Source organism: Hippopotamus amphibius, chromosome 17, assembly GCF_030028045.1.
Source record: "Hippopotamus amphibius kiboko isolate mHipAmp2 chromosome 17, mHipAmp2.hap2, whole genome shotgun sequence".
NCBI lineage: Eukaryota > Metazoa > Chordata > Mammalia > Artiodactyla > Hippopotamidae > Hippopotamus > Hippopotamus amphibius.
Window position 1 is genome coordinate 14,413,596 of NC_080202.1, and position 22,408 is coordinate 14,436,003.

The window sequence follows — 22,408 nt, forward strand, 5'->3', positions numbered from 1 at the left end:
TGAGAATTACAGTAAAGGTATTTTGTTGACCTTTTTATTGATGGGTTTGGAGGTTATAAGTACTCCATGCTCTCAAAGTGACTTTTTAAAAATACCAGAAAAAGTTCCATTTATCAAAGTCTACCAGGTTTGCCTATTTATAAACTCGGCAAATTTACAAATCGCAGCAAAACTGTCATCTTAATACCACATTGATCTCTGCTCCCAAAGCAAACACACACACACACAGACACACACAGACACACAGACACACACACACACACACTTATACACACACACACACACACACTTATACACACACACACACACACATATTTCATGCCACCTAAATCTAAATCAGTGAAAGCTGATCTCTTTGAGAGAGGCAGAAAGCAGTGGAATTTGGAGAGGCAGAAACTCAGCCTGCCTGTGTTGGGACTTTGGGGCTGTTGCTTGTCACCTGGTTGGAAAGATGTGACCCTACCCCAGTGACCTCCCTCCCCAGAGCTCAGCAGGGACAATGAATGTGGGTGAGCATTCACACCTGGAACCTGATACCTCCAAACACCATGATCACGGTCTAGGGGCAGCAAGAGGGTCACCTACATGATTTAAATCACAACCGCCTAGGTGTTTTAAAAGAGCAGATCTCAATGGATTTCTCTGTCCCACCATCCAAGTGTCACTCAGCTTTCTGCTGCTGTGTTTGCTTTCCAGCCAAAGGTCACCTTGGGCTACTTCCTCCCTCTGACTGCTTGCTGGCTCCTAACACAAATGGATTATTTTATCAACTGTCTGGCAACTCCTTATCTACTCACACAAACTTAAACGGGCTTTTCCCTCCACATTTTGCCTAGAAGCATATAAAGTTCTTAAGTAAACTGGAGTTTTTTCTTTGGCTTCCTTTTTAATGTCAACCTTTAGGCTATATGGACAGAAAGGGCCTCACCAGACATAAACCAGCAATTCTATTTCTGGGTACACACACAAAAGAATTGAAAGCAGGGTCTCAAAAAGATATTTGTACACCAATTTCATGGCAGCATTATTCAACAATAGCTAAAACATGGAAGCAACCCAAGTGTCCATTGATAGATGGATGGATAAGCAAAATGTGGTGTACACGTACAATGGAATATTATTCAGCCATAAAAAGGGAGGAAATTCTGACATCTGCTACAGCATAGATGAACCTTGAGGACATTATGCTAAGTGAAATAAGCCAGTCACAAAAAGACAAATACTGTATGATTCCACTTACATGAGGTACTCACAGAGTAGACAAATTTCTAGAGACAGAAAGTAGAATGGCCAGAGTCCATGGGAAGTGGTGGGTTGGATATAATGGGTATAGAGTTTCAGTTTTACAAAATGGAAAGAATTATGGAGATGGAGGTGGTGATGCTTGAAAATATTATGAGTATTTAACTGCATTGAGTTGTACACTTAAAATGGTTAAAAATGATAAATTTTATATTATGTGTATTTTACCACAATAAATTTTTTTTGGAAAAAAAAAGAGAATGTACACAGCCTAACTCTGTTTTTCACATTTGGTGGTGACTGTAATAAATTTTCTTTTTCAATGAAACAAACTATAAAAGTACACATCAAAACACAACGACAAAAAAACACCAGAGATTGACCAGCACCTCATATCAAGCACTTAGCAAAGCCTGCAGGTTTTGCCCAGATCCGCTGGGATTCCACTTCAGTGGGGTGCGACAACAGGAATCTGTCTTTTTGCAGTGTTCCTAAAGAGAATTCTGACTTGCAGTCAGCACTTTATCTAGATTATTCCAGAAGTAGAAGAATCATAGTTTAGTGAGTTCCTCAATTATTCTTTCAGGTTAATCAGCAAACACTTGTCAAGTAGGTAAGACACAAAAGATACTGTGGCAGATGCTAAGAAAACAGAGGGTAAATAATAATAGGAGTTACTATTTATTGAGTGCTCACTAGGCATAGAGAGGGGAAATAAATTTTAAAAATCCTCACAAATGCCCGTGTGCAGCAACAAAGATGCAACGCAACCAATAAATAAATAAATTAAAAAAAAAATCCTCACAACTAGTAACTCTGACGCCAGAGCTGGCACTGTTTACCACCATAAGCCAGTTCCTACCTTCAGCAAGCCTTGTGAGGTGGGGGTGTCCCTGAAATGCCCATAATAAGCAGCAGAATGAAACCAGTGTTAAACTGCAATGCAAAGACAAGTCCTGGGGGAGGAGCCATATCTGGGACCACAGTTTGGACTCCAGAGATTTTACCCTTTCACCAAACAGCAAAAGGACTGTGAAATTCTTTAGCAAATTCTGGAGACAGAATTACCTACCTTAATAAAGTTAAATGTTAAATGTCTTCAATTAGCCCAATTTAAGGAAGAAAAAAGGAGAGATTTAAGATTTGAATATAAAAATTCTGATTGTAAATGTCTGTTTTCCACTAATTTGTCAGCTGTTTCAATGTATATGTAAGCACGATGGCTAAGCTGTATTTCTCTCCAAATAAGTAACCCAGATGAAATACTTTTGCTCAAATCTAATTCTGATATCCGAAAAATCAATCCTTTTATGGTATATAAGCATGAAATGAAAAAAAATAAAATGGTTTGTTTCTCTCTTTTCCCCCAAAAAACAACCAAACAAAAAACGAAAACAAGGCAGTCACCCCTGGAGACATTTCATAGGCAAAAGGAACAAGAAAATAGGTCCAGGGAGATGCTGATTTGAGGCTTATTTAATATGACCCTGGTGGTGAAGACAGCTGAGGCTCCACCAAAGGTTCCTGCCCCAGCCCCCTCCCCAGAGTACGGCTGTTGCTGGGGACCAGCTGCCCAGTCCGGGGCCACACTTGCGAGGATCCCTGCATCTAAGAGGGGTCATGTGCCTCGTCTCTGCCAACGGAATATGAGCAGAAGAAACTGTTATCTCTCCTGGGCTAAGAGAGTTAAGAGGCAAGTGTGTCTTCACTCTCTTGTTCCCCAGCGCCCTCTGATAACTGAGAACCACAGGGGTCTAGAGGAGGGCAGATCCACAAGAGTGCAGGGGGACTTCCTTGGTGGCGCAGTGGTTAAGAATCCGCCTGCCAATGCAGGGGACACAGGTTCGAGCCCTGGGCTGGGAAGATCCCACATGCCAAGGAGCAACTAAGCCTGTGCACCGCAACTATTGAGCCTGCACTCTAAAACCTGTCAGCCACAACTACTGAAGCCCGTGCACCTAGAGCCCGTGCTCCACAACTGTAACAAGAAGCCTGCTCACTGCAAGGAAGAGTAGTCCCCAGTCGAAGCAACGAGAGAGAAAGCCTGCGTGCAGCAATGAAGACCCACTCCAGCCAAATAAATAAATAAATACTTTAAAAAAATAGTAAAAAAGAGTGCAGGATCCTGGATTCTGAGCAACCATGAGACGTAAACCTGCCCATCAGGAACACCTGCATACACTACACTTAGCCCCTTAAGCCACTGACACTTTGTTACAGTGGGTAGCACTACTCTGTTACATTCCAAGGTTCTGAGATTGGGGGCTGGAGGAAGGAGTAAACACTTATTACTGAGTTAAGAGGCACATTAGGAAAGAAATACAGTTTTTCTTTTCCTATGGAAAACTCTTTTACACAAGGATTATCACCTCAAACACCTAAAACACTAGGCAGGTGTGTAGTGTAATACTAGTATATACTAACACACAAGCCGTACTTATTTTGTGACAGGCACACTATACCAAGCACTTACTCTAACTCATTTAGTTCTCAGATTTGTGAGGTAAACAATCATCCCCATTTAGCAGATGCAGAAACTGAGGCCCACAAAGGTTAAGTAATTTGCCTAAGGTCACACAACCAGTAAGTGGCAGCGGGAGGATGCAAGACCAGGCAGCTCTGTTCACCACACTATACACACGCTTTTCACAATGCGAGCGGATAAAGGGGCCAGATGAAGCTGAAGCAATCAGCAAAGTCATGTCCAATCTCAAGGGGTCAGCTATTCAGCGCTACCTGTGATTGCCACATGTATTGGAGACCTTCCTGTCTTTCAAGAAAACTCAGAAATCCAGATTTTATGTAAAAATTTCCCGATTTCAAATTGTTCCAATTTTGTTTTAACCCCCTGCAGCCCAAACAAAGCACATCAGCAGACAGCATGTAGCCCGGGGCCAGCCCTTGCCATCCCTGCTTTCAGAGCAGCTGTCTCCAAGGACCGTACTGCCTTCTGCTTGTCCAAAGGCCCTGGGGAATTCTGGGTCTGGTAGCCAAAAGAAGAGTCAGCTCTGCAAACAACAGCTCCTTCAGGCCTGCTGATATGAATAATTAACTTCTGTTTTCTCACTGCCAGCCCACAAAGGTTACCAACAAGCCCGGCATTCAGGAAGAACGCCATGCTTTTCTGAGACAATGAGGACAGGCGTGGGGGATCCTGGGGGTGCACAGGGAGCCCCACAATGAAGTCCAGCGTGGTGGCCTGTGCTCAAAGGGAGCCTGTGGATGCGGGCACAGGCCAGTGTGCGTGCTCCCTGCCTGGCTGCCGCGGTCGGGCCATCAGAGCATCCGTGAGGCTCATTAGAGATGTGACACTCTGTGGCTTTCTCTGCTGTCAGCGGGAGAGGGCTCTGAATTCCTCAAGACGCTTTAAAATAAAACAAAAAGGCGCAATTATGCAGCCAAACCGAAGGCAAGGCAGCTGCATACAAAACAGGGCTTTCTTCCTAATAGGACCACAACCTTAGCTAGACAGTGCTGAGACCTTACCGTCCTCTCTGGGCTGCAGCTGTGAGGCATCCGTAATTAGATGCTCCACTGCTTCAGCTCTTGGATTATTCAAACTGCGGGATTTCCAGAAGCCTCGGGTTTCAGTTGAGGATATGACCAGGAAACAAGATGAACAAGATACCATTTTTCACCCTTGTTGTCTATTTCAGCAAGGCACATGGCCAAACCAGTAATGTTTGTGATAATAATAATAAAATTAGCCAACACACACTGTTTACTATGTGTCAGGTGCTAAATGTTTTATATATCAAGTTATTTAATCTTCACACCAACTTAATTAGGTACTGATATCATATTATTGTCACCTGCAGTCTAAGATAAGGACAATGAGGCACAAAAAATTTAAGTTAGCTCAAAGTCACATAGCAGTTAAGTGGCAGAGCTGGGATTCAAACCCAAGCAATGCGGTCCTAGACGGCATGCTCTTGACCACCATACCCGTGGCTGTTTGCATTTATACAGAACTTATTGAATGCCAGGCCCTGTGCTACATATTTTCTGTACATTATTTCACTTAATCTTTACATCAGGTGAGATATAATCATCTCCACTGAAAATAGGTTTACAGAAAAGTGAAGTAGGGCTTCCCTGGTGGCTCAGTGGTTAAGAATCCGCCTGCCAATGCAGGGGACATGGGTTTGATCCCTGGTCCAGGAAGATCCCACGTGCAGCAGAGCAACTAAGCCCATGTGCCACAACTACGGAGCCTGCGCTCTAGAGCCCACGAGCCACAACTATTGAGCCCACATGCCACAACTACTGAATCCCGCACACCTAGAGCCTGTGCTCCGCAATAAGAGAAGTCACAGCAATGAGAAGCCTATGCACTGCGACAAAGAGTAGCCCTTGCTCTCCACAACTAGAGAAAGCTCGCGTACACAGCAACAAAGACCCAACACAGCCAAAAAAAAAAAGGAAAAGAAAAGTGAAGTGCTTTGGTTCAGAGTACAAAATAACAAGCAGCCTAAAGCCTGCATCCAAACCAGTTTCCTCTGATTCAAAATCAAGCTCTTCACCATTACTTGGCCCAGAGTCCCAGCTCATCCAATTTACTGGCATTCATAAAAGTAGGCCTGGAAAATCATCTAGTCCAAAATCACCTTATTTTAGAGATGAGGAGCTGTAGCCTGGAGAGATTAAGAGTTGGTGAGATGAAGTAGGGTAACTTTGGCCCCAGAAAGAGCTGAGCTCCAATCCTAGCCCTGTTCTTTATTAGCTGAGTGACTTGGGAAAGTGACTCAATGTTTCTAGACTTATTACTACTACAGAAGAAGAAGAAGAAGAAGAAGAAGAAGAAGAAGAAGAAGAACACTTCGTCTCATGGGACTATACTGATTAAAGTATGTGTGTAATATATACTTCTACTAAACACTCAGCACGGCAAAGCTGTATCACTATAGTCAGGTATCCCCAAATCACAGATTGATAGTTTCTAACTTTTGCTTCCAAGTCTGTTCCTTATGATTTGAAATAACAGTGTAAGTGGTGAGTAGATTATGAGGAACCCCCCCACCCCGAAATCTAACCAACAGACAAAGACCTTGGAAAATTGCATTGTACTTCTGCAACTTTTCTGAGTGGCATGCTCTTCCAAATGTGCAAAATCCCTGAGGAAATCACATTTCTCAGCAATCTGGGCAATGAGACATTTAGGCGTTCCATCCTCAGAAATAAAGTTAATATACTACTACATCAATGACATCATGGAAAGAGTAAGTTTCCATGGTTTTAAAATTCTAGTGTCCTTTTCATGATTTTACATCTGGAGCCATGGACCATGTTGTAATGGCTTGTCAGTGTTGCGCACATATTAAGTTTGATAATGTACATCTGGCTGCGTTTTGAGGGTTCCTATATTTGGTTGCCATAGCTGGTTGTTTAGCAGAATATGCCCACGTGACCAGTGCGCCCCCCCCCCCCCAAAGTCTCAAACCTTTTATTAGTTTTAATAGTTTTTTGGTGGCATCTTTAGGATTTTCTATATATAGCATCATGTCATCTGTAAACAGTGACAGTTTTGCTTCTTCCTTTCCAATTTGGATTCCTTTTACTTATTTTTCTTGTCTGCTGTGGTTGGGACTTCTAGCACTATGTTGAGTAAAAGTGGTGACAATGAGCATCCTTGTCTTGTTCCTGATCTCAGAGGGAATGTTTTCAGCTTTTCGGCATTGAGTATGATGTAGGTTTATCATATATGGCCTTTGCTATGTTGAGGTATGTTCACTCTATACCAACTACATTGAGAGCTTTTATTATAAATGGATGTTGAATTTTAAGCTTTTTCTGCATCTACTGAGATGATCATATAATTTTGATTTTTTAGTTTGTTAATGTGGTGTATCATATTGACTGATTTGCAGGTATTAAACCACCCTTGCATCCCTGGGATAAATCCCTTGATCACGGTGTACGCTCCTTTTAATATACTGTTGAATTCAGTTTGCTAATATTTTGTGGAGGATGTTTGCATCCATGTTCATCAGTGATACTGGCCTGTAATTTTCTTTTTTTTGTGGTGTCTTTGTCTGAGTATCAGGGTGATGCTGGCCTTGCAGAATGAGTTTAGAAGTGTTCCTTTTTGGTTTTTTTGAATAGTTTGAGAAGAGTAGATGTCAATTCTTTAAACGTTTGATAGAATTCCCCTGTGAAGCCTTCTGGTTCTGGATTTTTGTTTGTTGGGAGTGTTTTTGTTTGTTTGTTTGTTTGTTTGTTTCTATTACTGATTCAATTTCTTTACAAGTAGTGGTCTGTTCATATTTTGTATTTCTTCCTGATGCAGTCTTGGGATATTGTACCTTTCTAGGAATTCATCCATTTCTTCTACATTTTCCATCTTACTGCTGCATAACTGTTCACAGTAATGTCTTATGATCCTTTGTATTTCTGTGGTGTTGGTTGTAACTTCTCTCTCTTCATTTCTGATTTTTATTTGGGTCCTCTCTCTTTTTCCTTTGATGAGTCTGGCTAAAGGTTTATCAATTTTGTTTATCTCTTCAAAGAATTAACTCTTAGTTTCTTCCTTTCTTCCTTTCTTCCCTTCTTTCTTTCAAAGGCAATTGCTTTTGTTTATTTTTTTTAAGTTAATTAATTTATTTATTGGCTGCATTGGGTCTTCATTGCTGCACACGGGCTTTCCCTACTTGCGGTGAGTGGGGGCTACTCTTCCTTGTGGTGTGCAGGATTCTCATTGCAGTGGCTTCTCTTGTTGCGGAGCACAGGCTTTAGGTGTGTGGGCTTCAGTAGTTGTGGTACACAGGCTCAACAGTTGTGGCTCTCGGGCTCTAGAGCACAGGCTCCGTAGTTGTGGAGCAGGGGCTTAGTTGCTCCATGGCATGTGGGATCTTTCTGGACCAGGGATTGAACCCATGTTCCCTGCATTGGCAGGTGGATTCTTAACCACTGCGCCACCAGGGAAGTCCCTCAGTTTTATTCATTTCTGTTCTGATCTTTATCATTTCTTTCCTTCTGCTAACTTGGGGTTTTGTTTGTTCTTCTTTTCCTAGTTCCTTTAGGTGTAAGGTTAGGTTGTCTATTTGAGTAAATACTAGGATAAAATATTATCCTAAAGTGTGTTTTATTTTGTCAATCAAATAAACTAATTTGCATAGACATAATCTATTCCTTACGGTAAAAAAAAAAGAGTCTCAAACCTTAAGACTCAAACAGACTTCCTTGGGGGAAGATATTCCACATAAATCTTTGTAGTTTGCTGTTAGAGAGACAGTATTCCAGCACAGCCTCAGACAAGGAAGAACATCAAAAGCCTGTGCTGGGCCTCTCTGCAGTCTGTTAATACACATTTTTCTTGCTGCGTTTGCTCTGTATCCTCTGTTTAAAAAAACCTTAGTCACAAGTACAATCTGCTATTGAGTCTTTTTTTTTCTTTTTAGATTTTTTTTAAAGATTTATTATATTATTTATTATTTATTTATTTTTGACTGTGTTGTGTTTTCGTTGCTGCACACAGGCTTTCTCTAGTTGTGGTTAGCAGGGACTTCTCTTCCTTGTGGTGCTCAGGTTTCTAATTGTGGTGGCTTCTCTTGCTGCAGAGCGTGGGCTTTAGGCGGGGGGGAGGGGGAGGGCGCTTCAGTAGTTGTGGCATGTGGGCTCAGTATTTGTGGCACATGGGCTTAGTTGCTCCACAGCACGTGAGTTCTTCCTGGCCCAGGGATTGAACCTGTGTCCCTTGCATTGGCAGGCGGATTCTTAACCACTGCGCCACCAGGGAAGACCCTGCTATTGAGTCTTATAAATCCTTCTGGCAAATCACTGAATGAAACAATGGTGAAACCATTTAGCCATTTCTAACATTGTTTTTCACATTTTTTTGAGACCTACCTTCTCATATACACATACAAACAGCTATGGTTACCACTTGGCCTTAGTGAGAAGGGAACTTAGAGGTTTTCAGGAAATTATGTTGATTTCTGAGGCTCAGAGAGCCATTCTTCTGTATGAATACAAGTCAGGTGCTTGTGTCAGTCAAGATAAATGAGGTAATGCTGCTACTGCATTTCAGTGGCTTAAAATACTAATGATTTATTTCTCAATCTAGGACACGTACGATGAAGGTTGAATAGGAGCTCTGCTCTCATGGCCCTCGCTCTAGGGCCCAGGCTGACAAAATTGCCACCATTTAGAACAGTGTACATTGCAATAGCAAAGGGAAAAGAGTGCTCTGAAGGGTCTCATAACAGCATGAGCTGCTCTGGTCTGGAAGTTGCCCACATCGCTTCCATTCAAATTCATTGGTTAGAACTGGGCAAACAGTCCTACTCAATTTCAAGGGAAGCAGGAATACAATCCAAGCTATCATGCTCCTTGAGAGCAAAGGGGAACCAAAGTATTTAGTTTATGGTCCTAATGACTAGCACAGTTCTTCATTAGTTGGAGAGGACCTAATTGGGCAGGTTTTCAAAGTATCTGCCTTTTTGTGCATTGACAGCTTTAGGAAACAGCACACTCCTACCAGGAAGAAGAGCACAAAATGGCAAATTCTCAGGTGAGAAGGGCACACATCAAAATCTCCTTGAGGCATGGAATGTTTGAAAATAGCTTCAGGAAGAAAAAGCCACCACAGCCCTTGACAATCACAGCTCTAGAATTGGCCTTATCATTTGGTCCTACTGGTCCAAAAAAAAAAGAGGAGAGGGGAAAAGAAGAGATGAAGATACAGGTAAAGAAGAAGAGGAAGAGAAAATGAAATGGTTTTAAATGCTTAAAGATCCCAATAGTCTGCTTAGGTATTCCAAATCCCACGAAATTCTTACTTGAAAATGTACAATCTTTGTTTTATTGTTTAATAAATATAATATGCCAGCATTGTGTTAGGGGCCGGGATATTAGAAGTTTTAAAAAATGGTCATCTTCTAACACACACAATTTAGGGGCTTGGAATCCAGTGGAAGAAAAAGAGAGGCAAACCATTTTAAATCATTTTATAACTGTTCAAATGAATCTGCAAATTCAGGGAAGGGTTGTGGGGCCAACACTGGACTGGTTTTCCAAAAGCCATTCACAGTCCCCTTCTCCCTTAACACTCTTTACTATAGAGGCTCAAGAGTGAAAATTCCTGATTCCCTAGCCCTCTTTGCAGCTAATGGCCATATGATCCAGTGTTGGCCAATAGCATGGAAGTAGCCTGTTGCTAGGTAGGCCTTGGGGGAAAGTCTTTTAAAGGGACAGACAGCCAGTACAATCACTTCCGTCTAATCTCCTTAGATTTAGGGGCTGGAGCAATCACTGTCTTTAATGTGGAAGATAACTGGGGCTGGAAGAGAAAGGCTTACGGCAGAACAATAAGTTATGGCAGTGATTTAGATTAGAGATAATGGAATAAACCTCTGGATATTCATGAACATTTACTGAGCATCTCCTATATGTCAGGCACTATGACATTCTGAGGCTACAGAGACAAATAAGATACAGGTAGAAATAAGGGTGCCTCTCACCACGTCAATTACAACCCCCGGGTAGGAATGAGGGGTGCCTGTGGAACCTCAAGTTTGGGATATTCTGCTCCCTGACCCAAGTTCAGGAAACACAAACAGGGTAGGATGGGGCCCAGAGAAATAAAGGCCAGCCCCATTCTGCAGCAATTCAAAGGGGCACCAGGACTGCTGCAGTAATAGGAAGAAAGCAACTTAACAGGTGATGCTCCTTTTATGTATATATCTCATCCAAACAAGCCCTGATGTTCCTCCAAATCCAGTCTAGTTATTTTAAATTACTGCCTGTGGCAAATTAGAAAAGGAAATGGCACAGCCACATAAGAAGCCTAGACTCAAAACAGTCCCACATGACCTGATGAAAACGGTCTGGAACTGGAGAGTGACGATGGTTGCACAACCTTGTGAATACAGTAAAAACCATGACTACCCATTTTTTTTTTAATTTTTTAAATTTTTTTGGGGGGGTACACCAAGTTCAATCATCTGTTTTTATACACATATCCCCGTATTCCCTCCCTTTCTTGACTCCCCCCCGAGTCCCCCCCACCCTCCCCGCCCCAGTCCTCTAAGGCATCTTCCATCCTCGAGTTGGACTCCCTTTGTTATACAACAACTTCCCACTGACTATCTATTTTACAGTCTGTGCTACTCTCTCGCTTCGTCTCAGCTTCCCCTTCACCCCCTGCCCCCTCCCAAACCTCGAGTCCTCCAGTCCATTCTCTGTGTCTACATCCTTGTTCTTGTCACTGAGTTCATCAGTACCATTTTTAGATTCCGTATATGTGACTTAGCATACAATATTTGTCCTTCTCTTTCTGACTTACTTCACTCTGTATGACAGATTGTAGTTCTATCCACCTCATTACATATAGCTCCATCTCATCCCTTTTCATAGCTGAGTAATATTCCATTGTATATATATGCCTCATCTTCTTTATCCATTCATTTGTTGATGGGCATTTAGGTTGCTTCCATGTCCTGGCTATTGTAAATAGTGCTGCAATAAACATTATGGTACAAGTTTCTTTTGGGATTATGGTTTTCTTTGGGTATATGCCCAGTAGTGGGATGACTGGATCATATGGTAGTTCTATTTGTAGTTTTTTAAGGAACCTCCAAATTGTTCTCCATAGTGGCTGTACCAACTTACATTCCCACCAACAGTGCAGGAGAGTTCCCTTTTCTCCACACCCTCTCCAACATTTGCTGTTTCCAGATTTTGTGATGATGGCCATTCTGATTGGTGTGAGGTGATACCTCATTGTGGCTTTGACTTGCATTTCTCTGATGATTAGTGATGTGGAGCATCTTTTCATGTGTTTGTTGGCCATCTGTATGTCTTCTTTGGAGAAATGTCTATTTAGGTCTTCCGCCCATTTGTGGATTGGGTTATTTGCTTTTTTGGTATTAAGCTTCATGAGCTGCTTGTATATTTTGGAGGTTAATCCTTTGTCCGTTGTGACTAACCATTTTAAACAGGTGAATTTTTGGTATGTGAATTATCTCTCAATAAAATTAATTAATTATTTTAATGGGAGAAAAAAAATAATCCCACCACTTAGCCCGAAGCAAACTTGGGCTTGTTAGTTAACAGGTCAGAGCCTTAGTTTCCTCATTTGTAAAATGAGAATGGTATTACTTACTGTAAAGAAAGAACAGAACAGTAGACTGTTCTGAATATTAAATGTGATCATGTAGGTTAAGCACATAACACAGTGCCTTGCAGGTAGTAGAAGCAAAATATCTTCTAGTTCCTTTCTTCCTAAGTGCCAATAAAAATTTTAAAACAATCATTTTCTCAGCAGCCGCAAGATGTGACATAATCTCTAGGCAGCTTCCTTTCAGACAGTCTTAATCTCAGGCAGACAAGAGCAGGGATCAAATGGGAAGACAGGAACACGAACCGAAGCTGACGCTCACTGCGGAAAGACTGCAGATTTACTCTGCAGCTATGCAGTGCAGAAATAACAAGAGGGATTCGCGCAGTGTAAAAACAGCTACACAGAGTGGCAGTAAAGAAAGTCAGGCGGGCACAGGCATTTCTGCTTATTATTCTAGTTTAGCATCCAAACAGAATCCAGTTTCCAGAATAGCCAAATCCACCGCGACACCTGGACAAGTCTGTGTGGCCACAACACAGTCCTGATGTTCAGAGATGACCCAGGCCCCATTCTCCTTGCTACGGTTTCTCAAAACAAGACTGAACCGAAAACAAACCTTATACAACCAGAATCGTCGGGCACAATACCACGTCAGGGAATTTAAGTCTTCACTGAGCTTCTCTTTTGCGATTACTAGAAAATGAATGAGGTACTTTTCAAGTACCTGCTGTTTGCTCAGCGTTGTGAAAGACAGATATTGTTGTGCGGGAGAAAAATAAACATAAGCCATGATCCCTGCTTTCAGGGAGCCAGCTAACCTCTTAGTTTGGGAGCAACACTTCACAGTAAACATATAAAAGGCATCGTGCCTTGCACAGACAGTGGTTCAGTTGTTATTTGTTCATTGGGTCAATGGCACAATAATAAAACAATTGTGTGAGTGTGGCTCACTCTAAAGAACCATAAGATGGGTTGGAGTACTTGGAAAAGGCTTGTGCCAGTTGCCTACTCAATATCAATTCTTCCATTTTCCCTTGTAACAGAGACCCTATTTTATTTGAGGTGGCCATATGCCCAGATAAAATACTACATTTCCCAGCCTCCCTTTTAGCTAGAGATGGCTAATGAGATCTAAACAAAAATTGTTATGAGAGGCTTCTAGGAAAGTGCCTTAAAAGGCAGACCAACAGCTGCTACTCACTCTTATGTCCTTTCTCCCTTTCTTCTAATTCTTGTCTGAAACATGAATGTGATGGCTGGATTTCTAGCAGCTATTTTGGACCATGAGGCAACCTTGAGACAGAAAAGGAAAAAGAAGCCTAAATTCCTGATGATCATAGAGTCACCATTCTCTCCCTGGATGGCTTATCTCTAGAATTCTTTTACATGAGCGATAAATAAACCTCTATCTTGCTTTTTTGAGTTTTGTTGAATGCAGCAAACCCATATCTCAACCAATACAAGGTTCCACAGAAAAGCCAGGCCTTAAAGGAAGGGTTAGCTTTGCAACTGGGGAAGTGAAGGAGGGAGGGCATCTCAAATGCTAGAAAGAGCATTGGAAAAGACACTGGCAAGAATAAGCACTGGCTGAAGCCAAGTGGGTAGAGAGTAGGAAATAAAGAGAAGACAGATGATGGTTTTGCAGGGGAGACAGGGCTTGACTAGGGAAGGATCAGGGACCACAGAGGATAAAGAAAGCTTGTTTCGCTCTGAAGGAGCAAGACATCTTTGGACCTGGAGGCAGGTAAGAAAGGAGAGAAAGGCAGATGAAGAGGCTTGGGGAACTTCATTCCATGAAGAAATGTGAGTATGAGCTGTGGCCTGGTTCAGCCGGCTGAAAGTTCGGCTGAAGACAGTAACAATAATACCATCTAAGATTTATCAAACACTTACGTGCCCTGCTGTGTGCTAGGCACTCTATACACAGTATCTCACTGAAGCTTCATGACAAGTCTATGACAGAGTCCTATCATTATCACCCCCATTTGGCAGAGAAGGAACTAGGGCTTAGAGAGAGTCCAAGGTAAGCCTCACAACCCTGCGAGCTGGGTAACACCTAGCCCGTTTCTCAGATGTGGAAAGTGTTTGTACCATTCTTTCAAAGCTAAGAAAAGATCCTGCCTTTAAAACCCAGAGATTCAGAGTCAAATACTGAGCCAATTGCTTTGTGAATAGTCTCTTCACCAGAAGAAAAATAGGTGAGAGGAATGGAAAAGTTTTCAGGCTTGGTTGCATTTACTACTTGTAGAGGAGGAAGATACTGCTAACAAGTCCACCCACACCCCCTGGCTGACTGGTGTTCAAGAGGTGTAGACAGTGCTAAGATGTCTGGTGCGGGGGAGGGGGCGGCAGGTAGCACACATTAAAGAACCAAGCAAACAGTGACGCCACGTCAACTCCGGTTACAAATGAATCACAGCCAACCACCAGCTCATGTGTCTCAAATAGTTTTTTAATATCTCTCCACAACAGGGAATGGGAAGAAAATTACTCCATCACAGCTAAGGCTGAAAATTCAATACTTTGAGTTAAGATATTCAGATACATCCACTGAACACAAGGAATTCTTCCTGGAGCAAAAATCTCATTAGTCACTAACGGGAAGGGGAAAAAAACCTATCAGATTCCAAATGAATTAGGTAACATAAGTACCAAGTAGGAAATGCATTTCCCATGAAGATTAAAAATGAAAAGTCTCCATGGGCAGCCTGGCAGAATCTGATGCCAGGGCCTCCCAAGTAGAGAAATCTGGAATTCTACAGCTGGCCCAGGACAGCCTTACATGCTGGAAGTTAAAGACAGTTAGCTTTGTAAGACTGACCCCAGTTCCAATGCCGACTCCACCATGAGCTGTTTGATGCTGGGTAAATGTCTTCACCTCTCCCAGCCTTGGTATATTCACCTACAGAGTGGGACGAATAACTTCCATCCACTAAATGAGGCCAAGTGAGACAGTCTGCTGCTCCTGTGGCTACGATTTTCACAGAACTCACATCTTAAGTGTTCTCTGCTTAGAATCCAAGAAAGAAAAGGCCATAGGATGCAATGGAAAGAGCCTAGATCTGGCTCCTAGACCCTGCCTTGAGGGTAATGAGCATGTGACCCTGAGATTACTTTTAGGGCTCCAGGGTCCTCATCTGTCTGGAGAGGCGCAGGAAGATCCTTAGACCACATCTAAGATCCTTTCTTGTTCCCAGGCTCTGGCATGCCACTGAGGTTCTAAATGACAGTCCTTATTTAGTCACTCATTTCAGGATTTATCTAAAAACCTTTGGTTTCTACCCCGGAAGCAAAAAAGCCAGTGAGAACCTTGAGGGCAGGTCACCGACTTTTGCTGTCTTGACCCTTAACACAGACCCGGCACAAAGTAAGACCCGGACAAATCTTTGTCGAGTGGAATGGACGAGTGAATGAATGAAGGATTTCCAACGGCCAGCAAAAATAGACTGTTTGTCCTCCACTAAGCGAAGCTTAATGCGAGAAGAAAATGCTACCGATTTAAAATATTAAAGATATTTACTTTGTCATCTGAACTACAATCAGAATACCAGATGACAATGCCTGACTTGGGCTTTTGCTGGAAGAGTGCACTTTGGTCCATGTGCGGCATAGGGGATGCCACAGGCTACAGGAGGGATACGTAAACTCCTAGATGGACGTGTCACCCAGCCTCTGTGGCAGGGTTGGCACAGAAGCATGCCAGCACGCCAGGGCCTCCACATGTGGGGGTGCAGTTGTGACTGCCCAAGAGCTCCCAGCTGAGGAGGGGAGATCTAAAATCCAGCAGGCGGTCTGCTCACCTGTGAGGCCAAGTCCACGCAGGAGCCCCATAGGCGGGTGGCAGCCCTCATGGTTGACCTCAGCAGCAGACGAGCTGGGGTTTGCTGGGGACTTGAGTGGTAAAGGAAATAATAATAATACATGCACATTACACACACACACACATATGCACTTAATGGTCACTGTGTGAAAAAAGTAAAGTCTTTAAGTATTTTACTGGAGGTCATTGTCATAACTACCCTGAGAAGTAGGTGGTATTGTTCGAGGCAGTATAGTTTGGTGTTTAAAAGCACAGACTTGGGAGTCAGACTGCCTGGATTTAAATCCTAAATGCCACTTATAAGCTGGGTAACCTTGGGCAGGGTTATTTAAGCTCTCTGAGCCTCAAGCTTCTCATATGTAAACTGGAAATAATAATAGTGCCTGTTTTATGGAGCTGTTGCGTGGTATAAATGAGTTAATATGTGTAACATGCTTAGAACAGGAGTGGGCACAAAGTAAGCCCCCAGGAAGCATTAGCTACTCTTGTTATTTCTGTTAATAGAGACTGAGGGTGCAGAAAGGCGAGTGGCTTGTCCATGGCCTCATACCTGCTGCATGGCGGAGCCTGGGCACACACACACAGGTCTGTCTTCACAGCACACATGGCCCAACATGGCTGATTCTAGCTCTGCAACCCCCACTCCCGCCCCGTTCACACCACCACCCGCATCCATACCAACATGGCCTAGTCTTTCTCGGTACCAACTAAGGCTGCAAGATGCTAAAGGGGAGATACTAAAAGAACTGACATTCTGACTTAAACCCTGAATTGCCTACTACGTATAGAACAAACCCAAATGTGTCTTGGTATGGGGATCTGCCCCTTAGCTAAGAGAAAACGGCCCTTTTCCAAGTAGGGGAGCACCTCTGCTTTTGGGCCTTTTTATGTGAGGCCTCATGTGCTCTCTCTCCTTGAAACCCGGAGAGGAAGACAAAGCCTGAATTGTGCAATAATAAAACCCTATCCGGTGAGGCTCTCTAAGTAGAGATAACAGGTCTGATGGCTGGTGGAGGGGGAGAAACAATTTGAGGGCCAATCCAGCAAGAGAACCTCATAAGCCAAGATTACTACTCTGCCCTAGGTCCTGCCCTGCTCTTGGAAGGTTCTAGAAAGAGCCAGAGACTTGCTATAAAAAACACATGCATCATAGAAAACCAAACCATCTGTTGTGGTACATATAAACAACGGAATATTACTCAGCCATAAAAAGGAACAAAATTGGGTCATTTGTTGAGACGTGGATGGACCTAGAGACTGTCATACAGAGTGAAGTAAGTCAGAAAGAGAAAAAAAATATTGTATATTAACGCATATATGTGGAATCTAGAAAAATGGTACAGATGAACCTGTTTACAAGGCAGAAATAGAGACACAGATGTAGAGAAAAAATGTATGGACACCAAGGGGGGAGAAGGGAGGGTGGGATGAACTGGGAGATTGGGATTGACATAAATACACTAATATGTATAAAATAGATAAGTAATGAGAACCTGCTGTATAGCACAGGGAACTCCACTTCTCTGTGGAGTAGAAACTAACACAACATTGTAAACCAACCATACCCCAATTAAAAAAAAACAACAAAAAAAACGGAACAAAAAAGAAGATGAAAACCAAACCATGCGTGATCCAGAATGATCTGGGAGTGGGGAGCTCTGATGCATTAACTCAAAGAAAACGACCCATAGTTGTAGTTAGTTAACACTGTGGGTGCTTCCTATCTGCCAGGGCCTGTTCAAAGCCCTTTACAAATAATCTCCCATTTACTCTTCATCTCAATGGTATGATGTGATCTGTATTTATTAGTCCCATTTTGCAGATGAGAAAGCTGAAACACAGAAAATTCAAATAACCTCTCCCAAGGTCACACCAACAGTCTAGCTTCAGAGTACATGGTCTTTATCAGCGTTTTCAAATCTTTTGGCCCAACCCACAGCATAAAATACATTCTACATCAGGACCCAGTGTACACTCCCACAGTTATACAGAACTGAAACAAAGTTTTAAAACAGAATACTACTCACCATTACCATGTGCAATGCATTCTGATGTTTCCTATTCAGTTTCATTAAAAATATGTATATATATATATATATCACTCAACAAATATTTATGGAGCATCTAGTTAGACACTGTTCTAGGCTTTGGGGCTATGTCAGTGGATGAAAGAGATAATACCCGCCCTCTCCGAGCTTGCTTTTTCCTGGGGAAAAAGTGAATAAGATCCACATGCAGGGCTTCCCTGGTGGTCCAGTGGTTAAGAATCCTCCTCCCAATGCAGGGGACGCAGGTTCTAGCCCTGGTCCGGGAAGATCCCATATGCCACGGAGCGACTAAGCCCGTGTGTCACATCTACTGAGCCTGCACTCTAGAGCCCACAAGCCACAACTATTGAGACCATGTGCCACAACTACTGAAGCCTGCGCACCTAGAGCCCGTGCTCTGCAACAAGAGAAGCCACTGCAATGAGAAGTCTGCACACTGCAACGAAGAGTAGTCCCTGCTCTCCACAACTAGAGAAAGCCCATGTGCAGCAACGAAGACCCAACACAGCCAATAAATACATAAATAAATAAATAAATTTTAAAAAATCCACATGCAAAATCAAAGGATCTGAGGTGGTAATTTGGTGAGTGCTGTGGAGAAAAGTAAAGCAGGGAAGGCCAAGGGTGGCCAGAGAAGGCCTCATGATGCTTTCACTCCCCACTATACAGATTTAGTGGGCTGTCACCCACGGTGGGAAAACCCTGGCCCTTAATCTCTCCACTCCAGTGTCTCCTGTATGCCTGAAGGCTCTTCCTCCTAGCTTGTGCACATGTGCACACCTGTATGTGACTACGTGCACATGTGTACACATGTATAGGCATGCATGGATATGTTGCATGCATGTCCATCCCCATTTGCTTCCTCACTGGGTAGGTTTGGGAGACAGGAGGCAGGGCTCCCACATGCAGCTTTCCAGGGGTTCCCTGCATAAGCCTTCCCTGCAGAGGGGCCCTGGAATGGGGCCTGAAAAACAGCCCAGGCACTGTGAGCCAATGCCACATGTGCCGGACACATGCCCTGGCTAGAGTCATCAGTCCAGAGGAAGGAAAATCTTTTTATCATTGGTCCACCCAGAGGGAGCCCCTCTTGTAAATTGTGAGGGCAGAGGGAATGCTAGTTCCTAATCTGAATTAAGGTGCTCTATGTGCTAGAGTGCCCTTAAGGACAGAGGAGACAGAGCACAGAAATAAATATCACTCCCTGGGGAAAATGCAGTGCATCAAGCACACCTGGCAGGGTGACTGATGTGGGTCTGGGGGGAGATGGGATTGGAGCCAGCTCTAAAGCAGCTCTGGGCTACTTGGGTAGCCTCCATTGAGGGCAATTGGAACTTGGCACGAGTGTGAAATCTTCAGACTCAGTTAAAGGGGCACATAAAAATGCTACTAGCATGGGCAGCAAAAGCATTACCTATGGGAAAAGCAGCCAGTCTCTGCTAATGAAAAAGTGTAATTGATCACAACAGATGACTTGATGGCCCTTCCAAATGCACTTTTAGCAAAGTGGACAGTTTTTCATTCAAATGCAAGCTCACCCAGATAAGATCTAATAATGGAGATTTTGGAAGAATCCCAGCATCAGTGATTTCTTTTTTTTCCTCCTTCACTGAACAGGAAAGCATCTTAAGTTCCTGGTCACAGCTTGACCCAATCAGATGACAATTTATGCTTTCTGTATGGCTGAAAAGACCCTGACAGTTGCTGGGGCAGCAAAGGATCAGTCACAGGACAGCCTTATCTGTCTTTTCCTCCTTAGCCCCTTTCCCACTCCTGACCTATGAGGAGCTGGGTGGCTGGAACACAATCAATTCAATGCAATCATCCATTTATTTGATAAATATTTTTTGAGCACTTACTATATGCAAGGCACCGTGCTGGCCACCGAAAGGGGATTCCACCACAACATGGCTAAGTCCAGGTCTTCAGAAGAGAGCGCAGATGTGAGGAGAAACAAGAAAATGACAAGAGGCCAGCGTGGAGGTCCCAGCTCACTCCAACAAGCACTTAATCTTTCTGAGCTTCAGTTTCCTCCTTTATCAGATGAAGGCACTGCTCTAGAGGTGATCTCTGGGCACTAGGCCAGCTCAAAAACGCTACCATTCTAAGCCCTCCCATTCCCGCTCAGGTTCCTAGGCTCCTTGGAAGCTGACAGATCAGGTGGCGCCTTCTAGGAAGGGGGCAGTCAGCAAAGGAAGATTTTGGTAAAGATTATTATGTACCTTTCCGAGTGACAGGTTCTTTCATTTGGGCCAGAACACAAGCTACAGGCTGGAGAAGATGAGAGATAAGTTCAGAAAATTAAATGGAAGACTTCCATATCAAAGAATCTGGGGGAAACGGGAACCACTGGAGTTTGTGCAGAGGATATTATCAGTGTGGTGCAAGGGAATCTGACCGACCTGCAGAGGATGAGGTGGGGGTGGGGGGCGGTGATGCTGCAGTAGGATAAAGAGGCTGAGGCCTGAAGAGAAAGATTCCTCCCTTGGTCTGGTCAAGCGCACAATTCCTTCACCCACTGCCATCACCATAATGATTATTTTCTTAAACTTGCCCAAGCCGAAATCACTTTGCACCATGTTTTTTGTTTTTTTTTGTTTTTAAGTTCTACAAGTGCCTTCAAGGTAAACAGGTAAATCTTATCTCCCTTCTGCCCCAGGCGCCTGAGGTTAAACAGGACCAACAAGGTGTGCCGGGCAGGGGTGGGGAAGCGGCCGCTGGAGAGGCCCAGGATCCGAGAGGCGGGGCTCTAGAGAGGGGTGCGCCTACCTGGAAAGGAGCCGTCCTCGTGGTCCGAGCTGTTGCGGCTGCAGTCACTGCCCCTCTCCGGCGAGCTGTGGCTGAGCGAGTCCCGCTCGGGCAGCCCCAGGAACCTCCTGCGCCGCCACGGGGGGAGGGGCTCGCGAGCCCTACGCCGGGGGGGCTCCTCTGCAGCCGGGGGCGAGCCCCGCCCGTCCTTGGCCTCTGCCTCCAGCTGCTCCAGGTCTCGGCTCCCGCGCGGCTGCCTGCGGTTCCCGAGGATCAGGTGCATCCAGCGATGGGAACCGTACGCCCGCGCCGGCTTTTCGGCCTCATCGTAGGTCCCGGGCCGGCAAGGGGCCACGATCAACTGGCTGAGGGCGAATTTCTCGTTCAAATCCACCATCTCGAAGTCGTGGTCACTGCTGTCGCCATCGTCCGCGCCGGAGGCGTCCGGCTCGCCCTCCTCCGAGCCCCGCCCCGCGCGGGTCCCGGCGGAGCGCTCCTCTCCCGGGGCGCTGGGAACCGTGCCATCGTGGCCGGGGGGCGTGCAGTCCTCCCGGAGCCTGAAGAGGAGGCGAGACTGCAGCAGCTGCTGGTGAATGGCAGAGGTCAAGCTGCGCACCGCGCCCCCTGCCCCCGCCGCCCGGGGCCAGGTGGGAAGGTCCAGGCACTCGGAGGGGGGGCTCTCGGCCTTCGCGGCCACCGCCGGGGCGGGGAGCGAGGGGCCCGGGGGGTCTCCGCCGCCGCCCGCTGCGCCCTCCTCGCGCGGCGGCGGCTCCGGCTCCCGCTCCCGCCCGGCCGGCGCCGTTTTCTCAGGCGAGGCCCCCCCGCTGCCGCCGTCTCCGCCCTCCAGGCGCCCGCAGCCCAGGTCCCGCTTCTCCAGGGCCGCCTGCAGGTAGACGACTTTGAACTTCTCCTCAGCCAGCACCTGTTGCAGCCACTTCAGGTTGAGTTTGCTGCGCTCCAGCTCGCGCTCCATGTCCGGCACCGAGTCCAGCTGCAGGACGGGCGCCTCCTCCCCAGGGAACTGGGCCTGCCAGTGGCGCTCGAAGTCCCGGGGGTCCCACATGCCGGGCGCCCCCGCGGGCCTCCGGGGCCCAGCTCCTCCGCGCGCAGCGGGATGGGGTCGCGCCCGGCTCTCTCCGCGCTGGCGCAGTCGCCTGCCCTTCACTTCAGCCCCAGGAGAGAAAAAGAGAAAAAAAAAATAAAGTTTTCCCCTTCCGCCCTCGTTTTTTTTTTTTTTTTCTTTCTTCTTCTTCTGGGTTTCGCCTCCCTGACGTCAGCGGCCACCGGCGGCGGAGGCGGGCGTCTGGGGGCCCTGGGCCCGCCGCTGGCAGGACGCTCGGAGCCCGCGGTCTGCAGCCCCCGCGCCGTGCGCGGCGCCCCGCGGGCCCCGAGCTTCTGGAGAGCCGGGGCGGGACCTCGCGGGCGACTCCGGGTTGCGCCGGGGGCCAAGAGGCTGCGCGTGGGCCCGGCGGGGCGGGCCTGCGGTGCTGCCCA

The 22,408-nt window shown here is 45.3% G+C and overlaps 1 protein-coding gene across 1 annotated transcript in view; it reads right to left on the minus strand.

Moving 5' to 3' along the window:
• The window catches only part of ABR (ABR activator of RhoGEF and GTPase), a 176,676-nt gene extending 154,588 nt beyond the window's left edge, over positions 1–22,088 (minus strand). The window contains exon 1 of the mRNA XM_057714642.1: positions 20,936–22,088. Coding sequence (XP_057570625.1) covers positions 20,936–21,977 — 1,042 coding nt within the window. The 5' untranslated portion in view covers positions 21,978–22,088. The remainder of the gene's footprint in view (positions 1–20,935) is intronic.
• Between the last annotated feature and the right edge of the window lie 320 nt (positions 22,089–22,408).